Here is a 25508-nt window from a genome sequence, read left to right on the forward strand (position 1 = left end):
GGCCCATTCCTTACTAGTTCATGATTTAGAGAATTAGAGTTTCCACATCCTTGGTAAAGAGATTAGTTTAAAACAATCCTGGAATAGTGGATTATAACATCTATTCATGTATGATAAAGAGAGGGGGTGGACTGTTAGAATCTGCTATTCTGGTCACATTACTAAACCTATAGATGGCAATGCTAAGTATAAAATGAAAATTCATCGAAATGCATGTGAACTCAAACTGTTATAATATTTCTCTCCAGTTTGGTTAAATAATCTTGTGATAGTATCTGTCTGTCTGCCTATCTATGTATCTATCCATTAATGTACCTCATTCAAATTCAAATTGATGTCAAATTCAAATGATGATTCAAAAATTTTTAAACAGAGAAATTTCAGGGATAACCAGATAGGAAAATATTGTGTTCCATGAAGGGCTCTGCTGCAGAGATCCTTCAAATTTATGTATTGCCTTTTGCATATGAAGTATAATATCTATTTGTCAATGCATTTTTGAACTTGGTAGGAAAGATAGTTTTTTTTAGTGATTGTCCTTTATCTCTATCACCATCATCCCAGCTCATAGTTATGAGTTTTCCAGTTCAGAAAACACTTTCATATAAAAACAAAACAAACAAACAAAAAACCCCCAAACAAACAAAAACTCATAAAAAAGCACTTTCACATAAAACCTTGTATAGTAGGTTAGTTTGGCTGTATAAACCTAGGTCTTAAACCAAATCTGTCGTAAAAGTCTTGAGCCCCGAGTTCCCTGGATCAGTTTCAAACTTTTGGGAGATGGTTGCCTAGAGTTAGGGTCTATAGTTAGTCTGTAGCAATGGAATAAAATAAACCCAACTGGCCCACATGAAAATTGAACCCATAATCCAGAAACTGAATCAGCCAACTATATCTGTGGCATTTAAAATATAGAATCACTGAATTTTAGAGTTAGAATGCATCTTAGAGACTAAATCCAGTGAATGAAGACAAGAAAGATGGACTGATACAAAGTCATACTTAATACTAACAGAACGAATACTGAAATTTGGGTCTGACCACATTTGATGCCTTTGTGCTTTTTTTTTTAATTTGTAAAAGTGCTCTTGACAGATTTTCTTTTTCCTGGACTCAAAACTATTGTTTATAATGAGGTGTACCTGTATTTAAGTGCTATGAGAAGAGTTAAACCTTGGTTTTTCAAGTTTGCATTTCATCAATACATTTTTTCATGTCCATGTGGTAATGCAATTAAAAAAAAATTTGTAGTTTGGGGCCTTTCATAAGAAGGATTTCCTGGAGTTGAATTGCTATTATACATAGAAATAGTAACAAATAGAATTCAAGTTCCAGCCATGTAGATGCATATGGTTTTGTTGCCAGCAAAGCTCTGTATGTTAAGAGGTTTGTATTAGACAAAAGCTCCTTCTTTTTTGTACAGTGGAGTAAAAAAAAAAAAGATATCATTAATTTGTCAGTTCCTTTTGGAATGCTCTCAGCCCTGCATGTGAGGCATGCAACTTTAAAAGGTGCTTAATAAATTCGTTCTTGAAAGGCTTTAAGAAATTCTTTTTTTTTTAACTTGACATGGGTCTTTTTTTAAGCCTGCGTGGATTTGCTTAGGGTTTCAGGTAATGAATTGCTTCATTTGAATGAAAATGCTTAGGGGAGAGGGGAACTATTGGGGATTATTGTTGCTTGGGAATAGTTAACAAATAAGGCTTCCTAGTAAACATTTATCCTCTCTGAGTAATCTGCTTGAACTCAGCTAGTTCAGTGTAGAATTTTAAGTGTGAAAGTCCTATGTATACCAAAATCTCAAAGCTCAAACCTCAACTTTCATAAGCCATTTTAAATAGAAATACTATAAACTGAAACAAATCAGAGGACATGTATTAAAATATGCAGTTTTCCAGTGAAATTGTGTTTGAATAAATGTCTTTTTTTTTTAACAAACATTTAACTGCTTACTATGAGTCCATCACTGTATGGAAAAGATACCGAAATAAACATGATATCTGCCTACCTTTCTTGGTCCTTTGTAGTGGTAAGATACTGTGGGATTCATTGATTATAAATGAGTTAAAAAGTAAGGACAACTTAGATATCAAACAATTAAAAACAACTTGTCAGCACCACCTTGTGGTAATTGTAGTTTTATAAACCTAGAGTGCTAGTTAAATGAGTATACTGTACATGTTTACTAAGGTCAAAGACATATAAGCAGATATAACTAGTAATTTCTTGAATGATAGAATAGAAAATTTAAATATTGGTGTATGGTGGAAGTTGCTTAGTTCATATTTAGAGTGAGGCATAAAGATTGGGGGAGGGACACGTGAACTGCATAATTCTATGTACTTTAGAAAATCTGTGCACAAAGGCACATGTGTATGTATTTCTCTTTGAAATGAGTCTCATATTGGAATACATGAAGTAGGAAAAATAAAAAAAATTACCACATTGAGGTTTTCCCATCATTATTTCTAATTCTTTGTGCACCATGACGGAGGAAATGATAAAGGAATACATAGCTACCAGATATGTGTGTAAGTGTATGTCTATATGTGTGCATGTCTATATATACACCTACATATTATGCATGTATGCATCTATACACAGGATCATTGTGATCCTCAAATGAGATAATATTTATAAAAACTGCTTAGCATAATGCTGGCACGTAGTGGGCACTACGTAACTGCTTATTCTATTCTTTCCCCCACTCCCCCCCATTAAAATTTTGACAGATTTTGTGTATGACTACCTCAGTTAATTAGTTTTACATTTTAAAAGTTAGTCATTTTACTGATTTGGATGAATATTGTGGTGATCTTAAGCAATCTTTTAGTAAAGTATTTTATGAAGTGAAAGAATTGTGACTATATTGGCTCCATCCTTCAACATCTGAAAATAATAAATCTCAAACAGTATTTCCAGCTCATCAGATTCCCTGCTTCCTCTTTGATGTATTTCATTGTGTCCCTTTGAGTTTCTAGTTAGAGTGATCTTATGTAAATAGTCACAAAGATACATTTATTTGAATGACTAAATTAAAAATTTTGTAATGAAGGGGGTGGGGATGCTATAAAAATTGGTCTAAGGCCAGAACTGAAAACTGACAGCCCCATTGAGTAAATAAAACATTTAATTAATCTGAGGAAGAATTGTTAGAAAATGGATGACCAACTTAATCCCCTTTGGATGAATGGATATTAGTAGGTTAACTAAAAGCAGGATTAATTACTTAGGGTTAAAAAGAATTAAAGTATGTATTCTGATTGTTGACTCATGAATCATCTAGTATCTTCATCATGTTTTAAAGGTTATCTTGCCATCATCCTTTCTGCAAATGGTTTTATGTGCTTCTTAACATTGTCAGTTATATGTGTGTAACACATGCAAACTGATATTAACAGACTTAGTAATCAGTAAGTGCTTCTGGACTGGTTGATTTTAATTTTTTTAATTAATTTATTTTAATTTATCAACAATCACTTCAATAAGCTTTTGAGTTTTAAATTTTTATCCCCCTTCTTGCCCGCCTCCCTCCCCAAGACAGCATGCAATCTGATATAGGCTATACATATACATTCCTATTAAATATATTTTCACATTAGTGATGTAAGGAAGAATTAGAACCAATAGGAGGAACCACAAGAAAGAGAAAACAAACCAAAACAGAAGAAAAAAATAGCAAATAGTATGCTTCGATCTGCATTCAAACTCCATAGTTCTTTCTTTGGATGTGGATAGCATTTTTCATCATGAGACCTTTGGAGATGTCTTAGATCCTTGCATTACTGAGAAGGGCTAAATCTATCAATGTTAGTCATCGCACAACGTGACTGTTACTGTGTACAACATTCTCCTGGTTCTGCTCGCTTCACTCAGCATCAATCCATACAAGTCTTTCCAGGTTTTTCTGAAGTCCTCCTGCTCATCACTTCTTATAGCACTGTTGTGCTGGATGGAACACTATTGTATTCCATTACATTCATATATCACAACTTGTTCAGCCATTCCCCAATTGATGGGCATTCCCTCAATTTCCAATTCTTTGCCAGCACAAAAAGAGCTGCTATAAATATTTTTGTACTTGTGGGTTGATTTTTATTTTTTAAAGATATTTCATAACCCCTCAGCTATATACTAGAATGACATGAATTATGCCAAAGCAAATATTGATGTTTTGGTGATTATGTACTATTTGTGATTTAGCCATATATCACTTTTTACACAGGTAGGAAAGGGTTGATGGTATAGAAATATCTTGTGGCCAAATGCTGGATATGCTGCTTACTGTGATCCCAGACCCTAGAGTCAGAAGGCATGGATTTGAGTTCCTACTTTCTTAATTACTAGCTGTATAACTTTGGGCAACTTACTCCATGCCTCAGTTTCCCCATCTGTAAAATGAGGATAATACTACCTATTCTATAGGGTTGTGTTGAGCAAATAAGAACATATAGAAAATGATGTTTAATTGGAAAGCATATAAAATGCAAGATTTTGTTGTTATTTAAGTTCTCTTGACCTTAATTTCTTCATATACAAATGAAATATTTTTAATTTTAGTAGTTTTTATTAATATCTTTTGTTTTCTGTGTTATCCTAGTTTTCTCCAGTATGTTTCTCTTATCCCCTCCCAGAGAGCCATATCAAATCGTATTTTTTTTTAAAGAAAACAAAGAGGAAAAAAATCAGTACAACCAAACAATGCACTGGAAGACATCTAGAAACATGTACCATGTGCAACAGTTATGGACCTCCCGCCTCCATAAAGGGGTGGGTTGGGGATGTCCTCTTATCTCTTGATTTGAGTCATGCTTGATTTTTATAATTTTGATATACCTACTTTTGATATTCTTTCAATTTACATTTTTGTGGTCATTGTGTATATTATTTTCTTGGCTTATGAAGGAGATTTTGAGGCAAACTGGGAAGGAAGATAAGCCAGGGGAGAGTAGAGGTCATTGATGGCCTTCATATGTATAATTAAGATCTGAGACAAAGTGCTGTCTAAGGACCCTTTAAGATAGAAAACTCTGTAATCTTTGATAACAGGTATAACATTTCTGATTAATTTGTGTTTTATCTTTCAGTTTATATCTCTTCAAACTAGGAATAGCACCACAGATTCAGGATTTGTTGGGCAAAGTGGACTTTACAGGTACTAGTCTATTTACTTAATTACTTCCTTGCTTCAAGGATGTCTAATTTCATGGTCTTTGGATGCTCCACTGGTAAAAATCATAACCCCTCCATAACTTAGTAGCTAGTCATTGAGAGTTGATATGATAAAAACATCACCTTGCACCTAACATGGTGATGAGCCTCTCCAAACTCAACCATTCTGTCTTTGACAACAGATATGCCATTAGGCTCATATTTCCATCCTGGAAAAATTTGCCAGAGCTGAGACTTCTTTGGCAAAGCCTTTGGGAGCCTGGGGTTTATCTCCATGCTACTATGAAGCTTTGGAAGGGCACTTCAGTGGAATGTACAGTATTTTTTTTTAAATCCAGAAAATCCTGTGGTAATTTCAAGATAATGATTTCTGTCTACCTGGTTACACACACACACGCACACACACACACACACACACACACACACTTTTCAGTTTCTTCCCTATCACTGATCAATTGGGAGCTATATCCTTAAAGCATATAGAAACACCCAAATCACTTATTAAGATGCTTCATGTTGGAGAAAGGTTACTCGACTAGGAATTCTTGTTCCAACTCTGCGATAACTTAGCTGTGGGACCTTTAAAAGCTAGTCATTTCCTCTCTCAGGTGAAGTTTCTTTACCTGTAAAAGGAAGAAGTCAGAATAGATGATTCCCCAAGGTCTCTGCTATCCTATTCCTTCAGTTTTATAGTTCTAAGTTTCTTTTATCTGTGCTTATGCTTGCTTTGAATTAAAACTTTGAAAATCTTAATCTCTGATCTACATTTCCTTCTCTATCTCACCTTTTTTTTCATACAGAGGAAGAGATCAGTAACATGAGGAAGGAACTTGAGAAGTATGGAATACAGATGCCATCTTTTAGCAAAATCGGTGGCATTCTGGCCAATGAATTGTCAGTGGATGAAGCTGCATGTAAGTAAGCTTACCAGACTATGATTTCCCTTGTTTTAAGACATCTTAATCCTTATTTGGTTGGTTTTTATTTAAGTAAAGACCAAAGTTCATTTAGAAAACCAATCACCTGTAATTTTTTTAAATGCACACACAAATTTGAAAAAAAATGAAATAAGTGTGTTTAACTGAACAAACACATCAATTTGTGTGCCTAACAACTTTTCCCCCTCCTGTATGAGGCATCCAGGGCTGTCCTTAAGAGTAGGAAACCACTCTCATGATTTGGTTTGAAGAGTATTATAGAAGGACCCTTCCTGCTCCCAAAATATTTCCCCAATTCCTAAATGTGTCTTAATTAAAATGTGTCTTAAGTTCTGCCATATAAGATTGATTCTTTTGGGTCTTCAAGAATTAATGTCAGCATGGTATAAAGGAAGGTATACTTTTCTAGGCATCAGGAGACCTGTATTCAAGTCTTAGGAATGACACTTAATAGTCATGGGACCATGAGCCATCCATTTGACTTCTCTGAACCTCAGTTTCCCTGCCTGTGAAATACTATTCGTTGTACTACTTACCTCACCTGGTGCTTTTGAGAAAAGTGTTTTGTAAATGCAAAGGTTATAAACATGAGCTACTGAGACTATAATTTATTAAAATGTCAATGCCCCTGAAATAGCTAGCAGTTAATCAATCACCTAGCATTTATTAAGTGACTACTATATGCCAGGCACTGAGGGCTGGGGATGCAAAAAAAAAGGCAAAAACAAACAAAACAAAACAAAATTCTCACTCTCAATTAGTTCATAAGAAAACAACTATTTGCAAACATGATATATACAGGATATATTGGCTGTAGTCTCAGGGAAGGCACTGGAGGACAGGGAAAGGCTTCTTCTAGAATGTGAGGCTTTAGCTGAGACTTGAAGAAAGCCAGGGAGACTAGGGAGGTGGTGATGAGGAAAGAGAGTGTTCCAGACATAGGGCAGCCAGTAAAAATGCTCAGAGTCAGGAGACTGAATACAAGGAACAACTAATGTCCCTGGATCATAGAGTATGTAGAGAGGATTAAGGTATAAAACTGGAAAAGTAGGAAGACAGCAGGTTATTAAGCACTTTAAAAGCCAAACAGAAATTTTTATATTTGATCCTGGAGTTAATAGGGAGTTGCTGGAATTTATTGAATAGGAGACTGTTGTAGCCAGACCTCCTTGAAAATTATTTTGACAGCTAAGTTGAGGATTGGAGTGGAGAGAAATCTGAGACCGGGAGACCCACTAATAGGCTGTTTCAATAATAGGCATGAGGTGAAGTGATGAGAGCTTGTACCAGCATAGTGGCAGAGAAGAGAAGGGAGCATATACAAGAGATGTTAAGAATATAGAACACACAGTTCTTAATAATTGATTGGATGTGGGGGATGAGAGAAAGTGGGGAGTCCAGGATGACAGCTGAGTGACTAGCAGAGTGGCAGTGCCCTTGACAGTAAGTAATAGGGATATTAGGAAGAGGGCAAGGCTTGGGGGAAAAGATTTTGACTTCAGTTTTGAATATTTTGAGTTAAAATGTTTATGGGACATTTTGAGATGTCTGATAGTTGGAAATATGAGATTAGAGGTCAAAAGAGGGTTAGAAAAGCGCATCTGAGAGTCATCAAAGTGGTAGTGATTTTCCTAAAGCACAGGCCTGACTGTTTCATCTTCCCCGACTCAATAAAGCTCCCTCTTGCCTCCAGAATCAAATATAAAATCCTCTTTTTGGTTTTCAAAGATGTTCATAATGTACTGCCTCCCACCACCACCTTTTCAGTCTTCTTATATCTTATTCCCCACCACATTTTCTTAAATGCAATGAACCTGATCTCTTTGCTGTTCCATGAACAAGATGCTCCATCTCTTGGCTCTGGGCATTTTTTCTGGTTGTCCCTCATGTCTCACATGTTCTCCTTCCTTGTCTTTGTTTACTGACTTCCCCGACTTCCTTCAAGTTTCAACAAAAATCCCATCTTCTACAGGAAGCCTTTCCCAACCCCTCTTTGTTTTTTTTTTTTTTTCTTTTTGGTGAGGCAGTTGGGGTTATGACTTGCCCAGGGTCACACAGCTAGTAAGTGTGAAGTATCTGAGGTCGGATTTGAACTCAGGTCATCTTGACTCCAAGGCTGGAGCTCTATCAACTGCACCATTTAGTTGCCCCCCCAACCCCTCTTAATTATGGTTTCTTCCCTCTCAATTATTTCCTGTTTATTTTAGCTATAGCTTATTTGTACATATATGCTTCCCATTAGATTGTAAGTTTCTTGAGGACAAGGACTGTCCTTTGCCTCTTTCTGTATCCTCAGAGTCTGGTGCATGGTAGGCACTTAGTAATGACTGATAGGTCACAAGAGAGAGAATATAGAGTGAAACAGAGAGAGACAGAACCCCCTGGACAGAAGTATTGGGGGTTATGGAAGGAAGAGAAAGGTGAGTGGTGGTACTGTAATAAGAAAGAGGTGCTAGACTAGACAGACAGAGAATCATGAATCATGACAGAAGTGATATGACATCCATGGTGGGTCCACGGTGATAAAGACTGCAGACAAGGTAAGGAATCAGGCCTGAGATACAGCCTGAATTTAACAACAAAATACTCTTTTATGACCTTGGAGAGAACTGTTTCAGTAGTGGAGATTGAAACCACATTTTAAGACATTGAAATATAAGATTAAAGGTGAGATAGTAGAAGCAGTGAGTGAGGACAGATTTTGCTAGGATATGAATTTGGGAGAGACAGTTAATATGTTGGGTAATAGAATGAGCCTCTAAAAATACCTCAACAGCTTGATCTATTGAGGTGAAATTTGGCAGGGTTAAATCTAAAATGTGGCACTTAGATTTTTTTTTTTAAAGTATCATTACAAGATGAGAGAGAAAAGTCTAGAGCAGGGTTTCTTAACATGAGGTCTGTGAACTTGTTTTTTAAAAAATATTTTGATAACTATATTTCAATATAATTAGTTTTTTTATAATCCTAAACTTTTGGGGGGTTATTTAAAAACTTTATTCTGAGAAGGGGTCCCTTGATATCGTTACACTAGCACAGGGTCCATGACGTACAAATGTTTCAGAATCCTCGTGGTCTGGACAACATATGAAAAAGGAGTTTTAATTGGTTGCAGGATGAATATGGATTGTTGATATGATTTGGGTATCAAAAGAAAAATTGATATAGGTCTTAGACTGCTTTCAAGAAGTCTAATATCCAGAACAAGAGAGGTAATCAATAGGTCCATTGTATGCAATGATTGATGAAGCACCTGGATATCTTTAGCCCAAGAAATAGAATTCTTAGAATATCTTAAGAAAAAGGAGAGTTGGGGGTGAAGGAGCTGAGGAAGTCAGTGCATGCAGGGAACTGAGAAGAGATATGTTATGTTGAGATACTGTCTCTCTTTCTTTTACTTTTACAACTTCTAGGGTTGTGAAGAAGTGATAAGACATCTGATAGCCTCCCTGAAAAGCAACCAACAACTTTGAATAACAAGTACTATTTGAGTAGCTTTGAAAACTACTCTATGCCTTATCTTTCTAGTAACCTACCTACGTATTTTTACGGCCACTCTAAATTATTGTCCTTAATTAAGAGAATCCTAGAATTAAGAAGCAGTTTCTATGTAAATTATAAATTATTAGCCTCAGAGGGCAGCTAGGTGGCACACGGTTTGGAATCAAGAACACTCTTCTCCTGAGTTCAAATCCAGCCTCAGACACTTGCTAGTTGTGTGACCCTGGGCAAGTCACTTAGCCCTGTTTGCCTCAGTTTCCTCATTGCTAAAATGAGCTGGAGAACGAAATGGCAAACCGCTCCAGAATCTTTGCCAAGAAAACCCCAAATGGGGTCACAAATAGTTGGACATGACTGAAAACAATTGAACAATAACAAAAATCTAGGCAGAGCCTCAATTTTCCTCCTTTACATCATTGAGACTGTTTAGGAAGTAAACTATTATTTTGCCACTAAGTGTATTTTAAATTTATGATCAGAATCAGATTAAATACTAGTATCTAGGAAAATATCAAATGTACTGATTGTTGGAGTTTTTAAAAGCAAACAGCCATGGATGAAATATGGCATTGTGAATAGAACACTGGGTACAGAGTCCAGAAAACCTGTTTTCTAATCTTTCCAGACAGTTATCAGCTGTGCAACCCTGGATATATATTCCCAGTATTTGTAGACCTCTTAGCCAGTAAAAACATGTTGAAAGCAACATAGTTCTTGGGTCTTTTTGTCCAGGCAATATTTAAGGTAAAACAGGATAGACTTTTATCATCAAATCATTTGTGTTATTTGCTTTTGTTGATATACATACATACACACATACATATAAATATATATGTATGTATGTGTGTGTGTATGTATGTATGTATTCTATTCCATTCCTCTCCCATGTTCAGTGCATGCTGCAGTCATTGCGATTAATGAAGCCATTGAGAAGGGCATTGCCGAGCAGACCATTGTGACTCTGAGGAATCCAAATGCAGTTTTAACCTCTGTGGATGATAGTCTCGCACAAGATTATCAAAAGGAACTTTGGGAAGCCAAGAAGAGAAAAGAAGAGAGCGCAAAACTAAAGGTACTTCATTAGATATTGAGTAAATTCAGAATATAGTTAACTGTGTTCACATGTGTTGGAAATATAGTAGAGGTGTCAGTTGAAAAAAAGTCACTAATAAGAGGACATTTGAGGGATTACTTTGTATTGATTTTCAGTAACAAGTCAAGGCACAAACAGAAGAATTTGAAAGTGTGTAATGAGATGAAAGAATAGGATTCAAACCCATAAAATGCATGAGGAAATTATATTTCCATTGAAGATCACAAGAAAAGTAACTAAAGGATATGGGTTAAAATATAAATATAAAGGATAGATAGTCTTTCACTTTGAAAGACCTAGAATCATTTCCCAACCCTTCTTTCATGGAATCCTCATGTTGTTATTTGAGAAAATGTTGACGCTAGCTATATTTTTCCTTAAAGTTTTTCAATATTCAATTACGTGTGTCAAATTCATGCGGCAGTATGAAAAGTGTTAATTTCCCTTCATTCCACTCTCCCCTGCCCCACACGCTCAAACCTTTTATGCTGGGTTTATTCTATACCCCTGAAACCAGCAGTGTTCACAGCCACGTCTCCTCTAGCTACTTTACTCTCACATACATTCACCTAGATGATAAAAGTTTCAATCTTGAACAATCATCATAATCTATCGCTCCGAGATGATGAGATTCATATGAACTGAAAAGTTCCCCTTTTACATCATCAGTCAAGTTAGGACTATGTGCTAGACAAAAATAGTCCCTATCCTCAAGCGGCTCACAGTCCAACTTTCCAAGTTGTGTTGTAATTGAGGAAATGACCAATACCTCCCAAAATCTTTGCCGAGAAGACCCCCAATGGGCTCAGGAAGGGGAGGACAAGACTGAAGTGACTGAACAACAAATGTAAATGTGGTTTTTAAAAAAAAATTGAGCAGCAGTAACAAAAACAAATTTTGATTCCATATCCATTATTCATCGGTTTGGCATGATGAGATTCAATGATACATTTAGAAAATGCTACCTTAAAAACTTGGCTCCCTAAAACCTATTTGCTTTACCTCGGGAATCAGGAAAGATGTTGTTTTTCAGAATAGCTTTATTTCTGAAGAGGAAAGAGATGCGTATGAAGAGCTACTGACACAAGCAGAAATACAAGGGACCATCAACAAAATCAACAGTAAGTTATGTCATTTTGTGAAGGAAGTGAATTGTATTTGCTGTGTCATGGCTTTCTCTGGCCTGAAACTTGGAAAAACTCTGAAAACTTAGATTTCTTGCACAATTGTATTTTTAAAATGAAAAACAGTATGCGAAATGTTACTATTGCTATTAATAGTAGCACGTGGGTGTCTGGCTTATTTTTCATTAAGCTTTTAGGGGATCGTAGAGTTTTTTTCCTCCTATACTTTTAAAATTCCTCACTAATCAGCCTAATCTCTTAGTCTTCAGTTTTATTCCATCACTCCTACTTCTGAAGACCTACAATTGGGCTTTGAATTTTGTTCTGTGTTTTATTCGTTTCTCTATTTTGAATCTTTTTATTAACTTCACGATTCAAACTTAAATTGTTTTTTTGCTAGAGAAAGAGAATACAGATGCTTGCCCAGGGTAATGTGATGGTGTTCTAATGGGAAAGTGACAGTTGTTCTTTTGTTTGGTTTAGCACCTGCCTCTCCACTCCAATAAGTTCATAGTGTGTAAGAACTGTTTTCTTTCAGCCTATATAGCTTTAGTCCAAGTCAATGAGAATGTTGACAGGCAAGATGAAGGCACACTGATGGCAGGTTTGAATCATACAACTCTGAACCTTTCTGGAGTCCTGCAGCTAAACTCCTCATGGTACCTAGTACAGATTTGTGACTCTAAAGAACAGAAAACTCAGGTAATTAAAATGAGCATATGCTAGCTTGGATTCCTCAGCCTGCATTTTTCCCCTGCTAATACAAGTCACTTCACCCTGAGCTCCAGTAGCGATAGTAAGGAATTTTATTTGAATTCTACTCAAGTGAATCTAAATTGCCTATGTATCCCAGAGCTTCAACAGATCCCAATGTGTCCTTTGTACTACCTCTGGATGAATTTTGCAGACTTGTATTTTTCATTGTCTTAAAGCCCAAGATTAATGCATGTGTGTCAGTGTAACTGGAATGCTTTGCTATTAAAATGGTACTCTAATGGTACCACAAAAAAGTTCAGATATTTGTTAAGGGGAAAGAAATTTATGTATAATTCTGTATTGCTGATTTTAAAAAGAACTACCATTTGCAAAAAGGTAGTGTAGCAATATAGAACCTTTTGAGAGTCTCTGGGGGGAAATACTCATTTTTTCTAAGGCAACACCTAACTTTGGGCACATTGCTATTTTCTGTTTTATTCCAACAAAATGGGTTGTGAATATGGCAGTGATCAAATGCTATTCACTTAAAGAAGCATAATTTGAAGTTTTTCTTTCTAATATTTTAGAAAGTCGGGTATTCTATTATGCTAGACAAAAATGAAGTCAAGGAAGAAATTAGTGTTGCCAATGAGGCATCTGAAGCTCATAGTAAGTTTAGTGAGTAAATTCTTTAATAGCTTTTTGCCTTCATTTATTTTTGAAGCGTGAAAGCTACCATTTTATCCTAGAAATCAGATTTTCTTTTCAAATTTGAAAGAAAATGCATCATGTCTACAAAATTTTGCTGATGTTCTCAATGCCTAAATTGCCTAGTTGCCAATTTGTTTCAAGTTGGTTATACATTTTTCCCCTTCTTTTTAAATTGAAAAGGTATTCATGACTCAGTGGAATGATTTTAGCTAGTAATAATCAGATGAACGCTAAATTGTTGAACAGTATTGCATGACTTGATGGCTTTAATATAGAAAAAAAATATTCCTAAGCCTTTGATCTCTCCTCACTTGAAAATGTACAGTTCATCGGGGCCAAAAGTGAACTTTGAGGGGGAAAAATTGTTCCTTTTTTTTTTAATGTATTGCAATCAAGTTTCACAAAGAACAGTGAGTGATAATTTACTTAAACATTTTTGCAATGTAGTTATTGTTCAGCCTAGAGAGGTTAGACTGCTTTATTTTTCAAATATAAATTTAAGGGGTTCTAAATTTCCAGCAGCAAGTAGTGACAGGCTTCTATGGTCATCTGAACTAATCCATTTGCCAGAGGCTTCAGCTTTGTGTGAACTGCACTTATATAACATTGTGGCATAGCTCTTATGTTCTCTTAGTAAAATCTGCTTTTCCTACAAGATATGATGAGAGAAAGCAGAATTACTTGTCTTGTTTGTGGGAGAGGGGCATATATTGTTAGTATTTTCATGCAGATTGTAGTTATTCAATAACATTCGACCATACCAGGTCTGTGGATCCATTATTTTTGATATTATAGTTAGCAAAAGACATAATTCTCCCTTTAAAGAATTAGAAAGAATCGAAAACCTCATTCCATAATTAGCCCCTTATATGAAGGTGTGGAAGTAGCCAAAGAATATAAGGATAGCAACCCAGTTTCCTTCCAAAGTCATTTTACTTGACATGTTCATTCTGAGAGTAATGAAGTGTTCACTTTTCACAACTCTTTGTTTCAAGGAAAGACTAACTTTTGGCCTTGGGTTGGATGCAGACTAGACATAAGCATTTCCTGACAATGAGTGATGTCAGAGAGTGGAATGGTTTTCGGAGGAAGTGTGTAGGCTCCTTTTGGATGTCTTTAGAAAGAGAATAAATTTCCATCTGTCAGGGATAGGTTAGAGGTAATCTTGCCTGGAATCTGGGCTTGTTAGCAAGAGGACAAGTGATGAAATGGTCTGAAGTTTGTCTGTTAAGTTTTATTAGGGCTGCCTGAATATCTGCCTTATAGGGATGGAGTCCCACTATGTCTTTGACTCTATTCCCTGGTGGCACCAGTCAGCAATCGCTCTTCCCCTTGGTTGACAGCTCATTCTATTCCATGGTCTCTGAAAACCATGCCAAATTTATGTTTCCAAAATGTCCTCCCTGGAAACCTCAAAATTTAGTTTGTTGTAACCTGTTAGATTTTATTCCTGGTCTGCAGGCACAGAAGCTATAGTTGTATCTGAAGATGCTTTTTCTTTGAATAAGCCAATGTCTTCACAGCATTTGTTATAGTAAATCTAAAGAGGTTGACACTTAAATTGCATATGGCTTAGCTGCAGCAACCTTTGTTTTTAAGTGTTTGCAAATGATCTAAAAATTGTGAAAGGTATCTGTACTTACATTTTTACTTAAAAATAATATTTTCTTTGAAATGAATGTTAAAATTTGTCTTTACATGTAATTGGAAAAATAGTATTAAAAAAACACTTTGTAGAACACAAGGATAGGAGGAAAGTGTTGAGAAATATCTATTACTAGTCAGTCCACTTGTCAAGAAGCTTTTATTAACATTTACTATGTGCCAGGCACTGTGCTAAGCACTTGAGATATGAAGAAAAGCAAAAACATGTTTATAACTCTGTTCGTAACTGTCAAAACATGTATTGAGCAAATATTCAGTTCCACTAACATTTTAGACGTTATGGAGGAAGGTATGTATGATTTGGTTCCCTATATTCAAATGGCTTAGAGTTTAGTTGGGGAGGCAAAATGAACATATATGAAATGTTAGATTATAGTATAGGACTGTACAAAATTAAGAGATAAATTGCAAAGTATAGATCGTACTTCTGTACAGTTTTAGAAGACTAAGATTATTGAAGGCTAGAATATAGTCAAGTTTGGTTTCATGTATGAGATGAAACATGAGACTGGGAAGAACAGATACCTTGGGACCTATAGTTTAGGCACAGTGCAAATTAGTTCCAAGATGGAGCCCTTCTTAAGCACCTATGAGGTATTAGTTTGGGAAGCTTAAAGGGTGTGTGGCATTAACTGGTCTGTGGATTCATGTTGAAAATTAATGTGGCCTCCCATTTCTAGTGTCACATGGTGTGGTCTACCCAGAAAGACTAGGTTAGCTCCACCCCCTCCCCAAAGAGTAGTGATCTTTAACATGAATCACAGAGAGACATAATGAGAAAATAACACAAATCAAAGAAAGTGAAATTCTGACTGCTGTTTATAATATCCTTCTCCTTCAGGGTTTATTGCTATTGAGCAAATCAATGCTGTGCTTCGAGAAGGTGATCCCAGTAACACCCTGACTGCACTCATGAAACCTGAGGCCCAGCTGCCCACCGTTCATCCTTTTGCTGCTGTTATGTATCAGAACGAACTGTTCAACCTTCAGAAACAGAATGCTTTGGTAAGACCGGAAGGACTCTGGCTAAATGGAGCCTGACATGACTTTGTGAGAGGGGATGGAGGATTTGGTTAGAAGAGCAGAACAGTACTGAAATTGATGTTGTGTTGATCATTTGGTTTTTCATGTGATTTTAGAATGGGATGAAATCACACAGGACAGTCAGGCCATTTATAGAATCTGCTTATTCGCTACTTACAACAATAATTCCCTAGAAAGCTTCGTCAACAAGTTGTCTAGCCTCCAGTGACAGGAAACTGATAGGTGGTGCAGTGGATAGAGCACTGGGTCTGGAGTCATGAAGACCTGAGCTCAAATCTGGCTACAAACACTTACTTAGCTGTACGACTCTGGGCAAGCCACTTCACCTTTCTTTGCCTCGGTTTCCTCAATTGTAAAATGAAGATAATAGCACTTACCTTGTAGGGTTGTTATCATCCTGGGCAAGTCACTTAACCACTCTGTACTCTAGGCAACTCTCTATGACCATAAATTTTGAACAATTTTTCACCCTGCATTGATAAGAGGAGTTTCTTTATCTAGGAGGTCCCTTATTAATGAAATCACAGATCCATTTCCTATCTCCTGTTGCTATCTAATTGTTAGAAATATTTCCAATCTGGGGGGCTGGAATCTACCTCTCTATAATTTCTAACCATTAGTTCTAATTTTGCCTTCTAGGGTTATGTAGTATAACCCCTTGTTACCACATGACCACATTGATAACCACCCCCACAATGAAAAGGAAGTGGAGGAGGAATGTTCCCCTCATTCACCATACGTGTAGAAACTGAGATCATCAGTGCTACTATTGTGCTCTCCCCTGACTGATGGCTGTTGCTTTTTTACAGAGAAGTTGACTGTCTTTATAAGGGACTATCTCCTAATTCCCATGGTAGAAGTAATGAGTTATCTGTAGGTGTCTCATATTTGCTGACCAAGTTGCCCAATGACAATAGCAGCTACTTTTTAAATTCCTGACACTTAAATAACTGACTCTTTATATCTGTGAGATGGTGGTTTTTCTAGACTTACTGACTGTGGGTACCTGCCATCTTTTCTCTGGAGACTATAGTGGTAAAGTAAAAAACCGTTTTGCTCTTACCATGTATAAGGCATTATATTGTGTAATGTGGCTATCGAAATGAAAAAATAACACAATCCCTTTCTTCAAACAACTTAAGATCCAGTGATGGATATAATTTATAGACATAACCATAGAGCTAGATACTGTGGCTGTAAATTTTTTTTTAGATGTTATGGTTTCCCTTTTTTTCCTCTTCCCTCCAATATTTGTTTGCTTCTGCCTTGCTGCTCCATTGGTTTCTTCTAATTTGGAAAAAATGCCTGTCTATCTTCCCATTCCACAGCTTATTTTACTACCAGTTTGTATTTATAGTATGCATAAATATCTCAAAGAACAAGTAAAAAGTAGCTACAATGGTATATTCAACAAACATTTAATACCCACTAACTCATCAAGGGTGGTGTTTGTATTATCATGCCTCACAAGTCAGATATACGGTTGGGTTGCATCACATGTAATAAAGGGTAACTTGATACTTGGCCAACCTTGGAAGTCTGCAGTGTTTTTGGCAGCCTACTCCGGGATAAACTGAGAGAGATAGCAATTTCCTGTTATACTACAATTATATGATTAATCCAGTTCTGGAGTCCCCTATTCTCTCTGGCCATATTGATTTGCCTTTGGACCTAAACCTTTTGGGGTTTGTGGACAGTTATGTCAAATGGAATTTATCTAATCATTTACCATCCCCTCACTGACCTCCAGTGCTGTTTTAAAAGTCAGCTATTGATTCTGCCAACATATTCCAGATTCTTCCAGCTAAGATCTTTCATAGAACAAAGAGTTACTTAAGATGTGGTTTGTAGAGGAATTGTCTGGCATGATCCAGGTCTGGGTGGATATTTCCCTCTATCTTTTTTAATATAATGATTGAGGATTGACTGATAATTTTCAGTCCTAACCCTACAGAAGACAGACTGCACATTCAGTCTACCTGTGGCAAGCTACTACCCAATCAACAGACAAGAAGGAGTCCATGTAGATGAGCATGGGACAATTATGGCAGAGTACCATGAAGAATTCCACTGTTGAGCGGTCCATAGTGTCTGGACTGATTGCTATATGGACTGATCACCTTAGAAAAGGAAATCCTAAAGAATAAGTAAGGGGGAGAATAGGTATGTAATGATGCTTTTTGTAAGACCACCCAGCCTAATCAACTAGTTGATTAGTTGACTAGCTAGTCAATATTAGCTGACTAATCAGCCATCTATATTTCCATTTGGTGCCAGAATGTTGAGTCTGGGCCTGGTCACTGATAAACTCTGGGACCTCCAGCATTGAGTTAAGAGATCAAATGTCCCTGTAGGGCCCCAGCCCACCCCCACCCCCAATATTGATGGACACATTCAGTGCCAGATGTCTTTAGATAGACCCAGTCATACATAAAATTGATTTTTTTGAAGGCCCATATGGCAAATACTGCACAATGCACCTTCAATATTGCCAGCTTCTTCCCAGTGGTTCTTTGGATCCATTGGATGGACCTATGTGGTTTCTGTACCTCCTTGCAGTTAAAACAGTTCTTGTTTCACTACCCTTTCTCCACTCATGCCTCTAACATTAATCATGGCTCTAAAATAGGTAGTCATGATGCATTGATTGGGCTCTTAACTTCTGTGAACTTTAGTTTCCTTATCAATAAGATAAGGTTAATAATATTAACGTGAATCTACCTAACAGGTTGATTTTGAAGATCACCTAAGCTAATGCCTGCAAAAGCTTTCTAAACCTCAAGGTGCTGTGTCTTCCTTAATGCCCCAGCTCCTTGTAATGTTATCCTATGTGGCCTTTACAATCACCTTGTAAAAATGTCCGCTGTTAACATTATTATGGACTGCACTGTTATTCCTTTACTATTCATTTTGTTTTCTGTAGCTTCAACAACAGCACTATTGGCAGAGATGTGCTTAATAAGGTCTTTGTTTTTTTAAATGACACTTTGTGTAATACTGAGAAACTTCTCACCGTTGACATGTTTTCTAACAGAACTACCTGGCCCATGAGGAGCTATCCATTGCAGTAGAAATGTTGTCTGCTGTCGCTTTGCTCAACCAGGCATTGGAAAGCAATGATCTTGTGTCTATACAGAATCATCTCCGAAATCCTTCAATAGGCTTCAATAACCTGGATGAAGAATACTTGGAGCGGTAAGGAACCCTTCATTCCTTTCAGCTTTTTAAAAATGCATAGGTGAGATTTTGGCATCATTTCCTCCAGGTACCTCTGATTTTAGGGATATGGTACTTTTTGTCAAGCCTCCTTTCAAAGATCTTATATAGCCTAATTGGTCAATGAAGTACTAAAAATGCTGATGCAGATTGTCTTCTCCATAATTCCTTTTGCCAAAAGATAGGGTTGTGTTTTAATTGAACTATGTGTGATGTAAGGGAAGATCATGAATTAACATGTAAATTTCATGTCATTTAATGTAAAGTTGCTACCTTGGGTTTTCTATGAATTACCATAGGTCATGTAACATTATAAAGAAGAAGTCAGAAGGACCTGGCTTTGAGTCCTGTACTGCCTGTGTGAACTTGACCAAATTGATCTGTCAGTGCCCAAGGCAACTCTTTGCATTGGTGATCCAATCACCTTTTCCCCACCTCTCACCCTCCTGCAACCACCAATATCATAACATCTGTCATATATTATGCTACAAAAGGAGAAGAAGCAAACATTGAAAATACCAGCCTTCATTTTGGCCTTTTCTTGGGACACTATAGAATAGGACCTTAGATATCAGATTCCACCCTTCAGCTGCTATTCCTCTCATTTGGTGCTCACAGAATTCACTCCTGGACAACAAAGGTACAAGAGCCATCGCTGGAGGTGGGATTAATGTTCTAAACTGAAGTGAAAAGTTTGAGAAACATTGCTGAAAAAGCAAGAGGCAAAACCCAGGATACTTAAAAGTTAAGCTTTGGATGTTTCATTGTTTATATTTGTGACCACCAGGGGGAGATAAAACCTCAGCTCTCCTAGTTTTTAAATCTGGTTAATTTTTTCTTTCTCTGATCTAGGATCTCTAGGATCGAGAACTGAAAGATATGTTAGAGATCACCTAAGGAGCTGCTGGACATATACATGTTAATTAACTACATCTTAAAGTTGTAATAAAAAGCCTATGTCCTTTATTCGACAACCTAGATAGTGAAAAGGAGAACAATTAGTATTGATAACTTTGATTAATTTTTAGTTTGATTATAGGATTAAACTCTTTTTTTTTTTAAGGAAAAGCTAACAGTTAAGCCGTACTAACATAGATAGTCTCTTAAGTCTAGGTTACCTATAGATTTAGTGAATAGATAGATTGAGAAGATTTTATCATTTAGTAGCAGATAATTTAGAATAAGACATCCTAAAATAATCACAGGATTTTACTCTTTTTTTGAAAGGCTAAATTCCTATTTCTAGCAGAAAAAGGAGTTGACCAAAGGTTGGGCTCCCCAAAGCGGGGTTGACCAGAGGCCTAAGTTCCCCCTTCTGGCAAGTAGAGAAAGGTTAGCCAGAGGTAAATATAGTACCATTTCCCTAGTCTTAGTGGATAAGCTTTTTTTCTTGAACTAGAGTCTAAGTTGAGTAATGGAATCTTCTAAGGAAGATGGGGAGTGACTGCTAACTACTGACCACATGTTCCTCTTTCCCAGTATACTTTCTGGTTACAAAAGGCACCACCTAAAAGGGAAAAAACTTCTGGGTAGGGTTAAGAAAGCCTGGGAGAAGCTAACTAGTCAGGTGACCTGCCTTGTACAATTGATCAATTGATTTATGTCAAAATAAGGTTCTATCATTTTTTTAGTTCCTCTTCTCTGTTATAAAAACCAACTCTGTAAATCAGTCCTTGTCTCTAGTCTCTGAAGAGTCAGGTGATCTGATTTGATATGCAAATGATAGCTTTGCAAATTAAATCATAGATGGCTTTGTTAAGAGAGAGAGGGTTGGGGGGGGAGAGAGAGAGAGAGAGAGAGAGAGAGAGAGAGAGAGAGAGAGAGATCACCTAGTCCAACCCCCTCTTTTTATAGATAAGGAAACTGAGGCTTAGATAGCTTAATTGACTTGCCTATGGTCACATAGCAGGGATTTTAATCCAAATCTTCTAACTCCAAATTCAGCACTCTGCCATACTGTCCTTCCCACCATGACCCCCTTACCCCCAATTCAGTAAACATAACATGTACCCAACTCTGTTCAGAGAACCACAGCTGTATGACTTTGATGAAGATAAACATTTGAGCTATGAGATCACTTCTACCCTCATCGCCCTTTCAGTCTAGGAGAGGGATGTGACCCATCCACTTGTACTTATAATACAAAATATTGTATGATAATTTCACTAAAGAGAAGTTATCTCAACTCATAAGACAGAAATTTCTAAAGGGGACCCGAAGCACCTCATAGTTGCTATAGGAGGTTTGAGAGTGGGGTTGGGAGAATCTGATCCTGAAATTGCTATGTTAATAAGGCAGCTTCCCTTTTGCCACATACTCTTAAATGAAATATCAGGAGGAGTTCTTCATAATTACATTTTTGTAAGATAGCTTTCCTTCTGATAGGGAGTTAGGGTAATCTGACAAAATAGTAGACCTGAGTTCAAGTCACTTATTTGCCACCTGATATTGAGTCACTTAAACTCCCCTGCCTCAGTTTCCTCATCTGTATAAAGGGATTTTGGGAAAGTATGAGAGGTGGACTAGGTGATTTCTAAGTTACCTGGCCCATGAGGAGCTGTCCATTGCAGAAGAAATGTTGTCTGTTGTCTCTTAACCAGGCATTAGAAACCAATGAACTTGTGTCCCTCCCCTAGATTACAAGGACTATGATGGTAGAAATGATCTCATAGCTTTTTTAATATTCTCTCTTTCTGATAAAGGTAGTGAGAAGACAATGAAACAATCCCTCTTTTCCTTTTAAAAATGGTCATATTATGAATTGAGATAGCTTTAAGTAGCTGATGGTCAATAAGCATAAAACATGAAGTGTCTTATTCATGTAACTGAAAATAGACCAGTGTAGCTGGATATTAGAGTGCAAAGGGAATATCAGTCAAAAAAACAAAACAAAAAAATTTCATTAAGTGCTTGCTGTGTGCCAGGCACTGTGCTAAGTTCTGGGCATAGAAAGAAAGGCAAGATTATGGTTTTTGCCTTCAAAGAGCTTAATTTGGAGAGACAACATATAAAGACTTATAGACATACAAGATAGATTCAAAATAGATGGAAAGCAAGCTCAGAAGGGATGGCATTAGCAGACTGAGGGACCAGGAAAGTCCTCCTGCAAGAGGTGGGATTTCAGCCAAATGTTAATGGAAGCCAAGGGTACTCAGAAGTAAAGGTGGTGAGTAAGGCAAAGCAGAGGAGATGTAAAAGGAGATGAAAGGAGAAGACTGTAAATTCATTACTGAAAATTCTTTTGAGTATTTTTAAAAAAAATTTTCTTTAACAGATTAAATAGAGTAAAATTTGAAAAGCCCTTTGCCTATGTATTAATCCTATTAGTCTATTCCAATCATAATATTCTATGCTCATATGCAAGATTATCAGTTCGTTTCTTTGTATATAACAGCATGAGATTCCTTTGTGTCCTATATTGTTCCTTTTTGTTTTCTCTAATAGTCAGAAAATTAATTTATTCCTGTGAAATCACTGTCATGCTGATGACCAATCAAGAAGCATGTTCTGTGTGTAGAATTTTACTCTTTCCTCTACGAAGAGAATTCGGGACAGATGATGCTTGTGAATTGGAATGCATCCAGGGCTTCTATTGGTCATTTTTCTAGGTTTTAGATTAAATTTTACTTTTTTTAATTATGAAGTGTTTTCCTCTCTCATCACCCCCTTCTCCCTATTAGCAAATTGTTATTACTGATCATACAAGAGGCAATTGATGAGTAGTTCTCATACAGAGGATTTGAGATAGAATAATAGTACAGTTATAGAAGAGAAAGTGACAGATTATTTGCCAAGACTGCTACCTGAGAATTCTCCCAAAGAATTTGTCTTAAAAGCCTCAAGATATTCTAAGGATGTAGTGTGGTGTTCCAGAAAGAATATTGCATTTAGAGACAGAAAACCTGGATTAGGGTCCCATTTCTGCCTCTTACTTTCTGTGTAACCTTTAGCAAGTCACCCCATAGAAAGATGCCCTTCTTCATAAACCCTAATTAGTACCATTCAGCAAAACTTGATGTCAAAACGTTCCTGTTAGCACTATAGTGGGTTTTTTGAGTCAGGGTGAAATGTTATCCTACTCTCAAGAGACTTGCTGTTTAAATACCAGCGGACATAAACAACCAAGCAATATGCCAAAAATCCTGTAGGGGCCATGGCTAGTACATAGCAGGAGAAGGATATGAATGGGTTTAGCATTTGTGGTTTTGAGTAGGATGTATGAACAGAGCCAAGGAATTTTGGAGAGAGTGAACAGCAACTTTAACTATGTGACCTTTAGAGGTGGTGTGACGTTGTAAAAACAGCCCCAGAGCTAGTGTCCTGAGCTCTAACACTAGTGCTATGACCTAGGGCAGGTCTGAAACTTTCTTGATCTGAGTTTCTTCATCTGTGAAATAGAGGATAACAATCATACCTACCTTATTTACCTTGGGAGGTTATTGTGAGAATCAAATAAAATGGTATATGTAGTCAAAGTGTTTATGAATACACTAGATTAATAGTGGTATTTAGTTAGATTTTAAATTGGATTTGATGCATGTGATATTGCATATGAAAGTGCAAATTGCTTTGTAAATTGCAAAGATAGATGAGAGAGACAGAGCGAGAAGAGAGACAGGGAGATTGGGAGAGGGGGGAAGGAAAGAAAAGGACGGAAGGAGAAGGAGGGGAGAGAGAGAAAGAGAACATTTATTAAGCACTTAGTATGTGCTAGACTCCAGAAGACATTCTACAAATATAAATACAAGTAAAAAAAAGAAAAGAAAGAAAGACAGCAGCCCCTCTCCTCCTGCAGCTTGAAGGAGCTTACATTCAAATGGAGGGGGATTATCAATATATGAAACAGCTGAAAAGGGTGTTGGGGGAGGTGTAGGAGGTGGAAAAATTCTAAGAAGGCAGGAACAGAGCCTGGAGAGAAGTGAGTATGGATGGTCTGAGAACTTTCTTAAATGGTGGTCCTAGGCAGAAGCTCATTAGCTCTGAGGAGAGGGCCACAGGGGTGGAGGCATTTGTAGTGCAAGGTGTAGCAATAGGAAAATCCAGGGAGTTAGGAGTGGAGAAGCCTAGGGTGGGTGTGTGTATGTGTGTGTGTTTGAGAGAGACAGACAGACAAACAGAGATAAAGAGAGAGGGAAGGGGGGAGGAAAAATCTGATTCAGATCTGTGATTTCATCAGTGTAGGGAACTTGGGTGTAAATACTACTTCACCTGATGGAGACCAACAAGTTATCTATCTGTAACTTTCACTTCACCAAGAAGCATTGAGAACTTGCTCCATGGTCACAAAGCTATTATTTATCAGAGACCAGATGTGAACCCAAATCTGTTTGACATCACTGCTTTTATATCCCACAAGCAATGCCCAATCATGTACAAAATGAAACTCCTTATTTCCCCACCATGCCCTTCTTTAATGTCTCCTTTTTCTAAGTCACCGTTATCCATCCTTTCAGTCCCTCAAGTTTCTAACATAGTAGTCGTCTTCGATTCTTCACTCTCCTCCTCTCCCCTGACCCTCAGCACTAAGGCAGTTGTCATGACCTTTTAATTAAAAATTTTCCTAAAAAATTGACCTAAATTCCGTCACGCTTGCTTGATAAGTATTTACATTAACTTCAGTGTAATGAGGCAACCAGGAGGGGGCACAAGAGATAGCAGGCATTGAACCTAGAATCAGGCCAACACGAGTTCAACTTTGACTTCAGATGCTTACAGGCCATATGACCCTGGGCAAATCCCTTCTGCTGCTTCAGTTTCCTAATCTATAAAATGGGGATAATCATAGCACCTACCTCTCGGGATTGTGTTGAGGATCAGATAAGATAATATTCACAAAGACCTTTTCAAACCTTTATTAAAGCTTTATAGAAATGATGTTATTGTTGACCTTTGATAACCCTTTGATGTATATTCAGTTTTAGTTACCTTGTTCATTCTATCTTCCCAACATCTCTTACAGCCATAGTCCATTGACATGGCTACCATCCTAATTTAGTCCTTTATCAGCTCTCACTTAGACTACAGCAATATCTCTTTGGTTCCAGTCTATCCTCCCTCCAAGTCATCCTACACACAGCTGCCAACTTGGTCCTACAATATATGCCTGACTACGTCTTCACCCTTCTCAAAAATCTTCAGGGGGTCCTTCTTACTCCTAGGATAAAATACAAGCTGCTCTCTTTGGTACCCAAAGCCCTTCACAGTTCTAGCTTCAGCCGCCCTTACTATATTGATTTTAAATTATTCTACCTCTTATGATGTATGTTCCAGCCAAACTGAGGGATCAGAGACTGTTTTGTTTTGTTTTGCCTTCAAGATACCTTGGCCCCCATACTACTTTGTGCT

General features: G+C 37.1%; 1 protein-coding gene across 1 annotated transcript in view; it reads left to right on the top strand.

The window, feature by feature from the left end:
* Positions 1–25508, top strand: part of IQGAP2 (IQ motif containing GTPase activating protein 2) — a 340576-nt gene that overhangs the window by 199282 nt on the left and 115786 nt on the right. The window contains exons 6-11 of the mRNA XM_027863404.1: positions 5091–5158; positions 5976–6089; positions 10508–10686; positions 11741–11828; positions 15745–15908; positions 18982–19142. Coding sequence (XP_027719205.1) covers positions 5091–5158; positions 5976–6089; positions 10508–10686; positions 11741–11828; positions 15745–15908; positions 18982–19142 — 774 coding nt within the window. The remainder of the gene's footprint in view (positions 1–5090; positions 5159–5975; positions 6090–10507; positions 10687–11740; positions 11829–15744; positions 15909–18981; positions 19143–25508) is intronic.

Source organism: Vombatus ursinus, unplaced genomic scaffold (assembly GCF_900497805.2).
Source record: "Vombatus ursinus unplaced genomic scaffold, bare-nosed wombat genome assembly UNPS02014772.1, whole genome shotgun sequence".
Lineage (NCBI taxonomy): Eukaryota > Metazoa > Chordata > Mammalia > Diprotodontia > Vombatidae > Vombatus > Vombatus ursinus.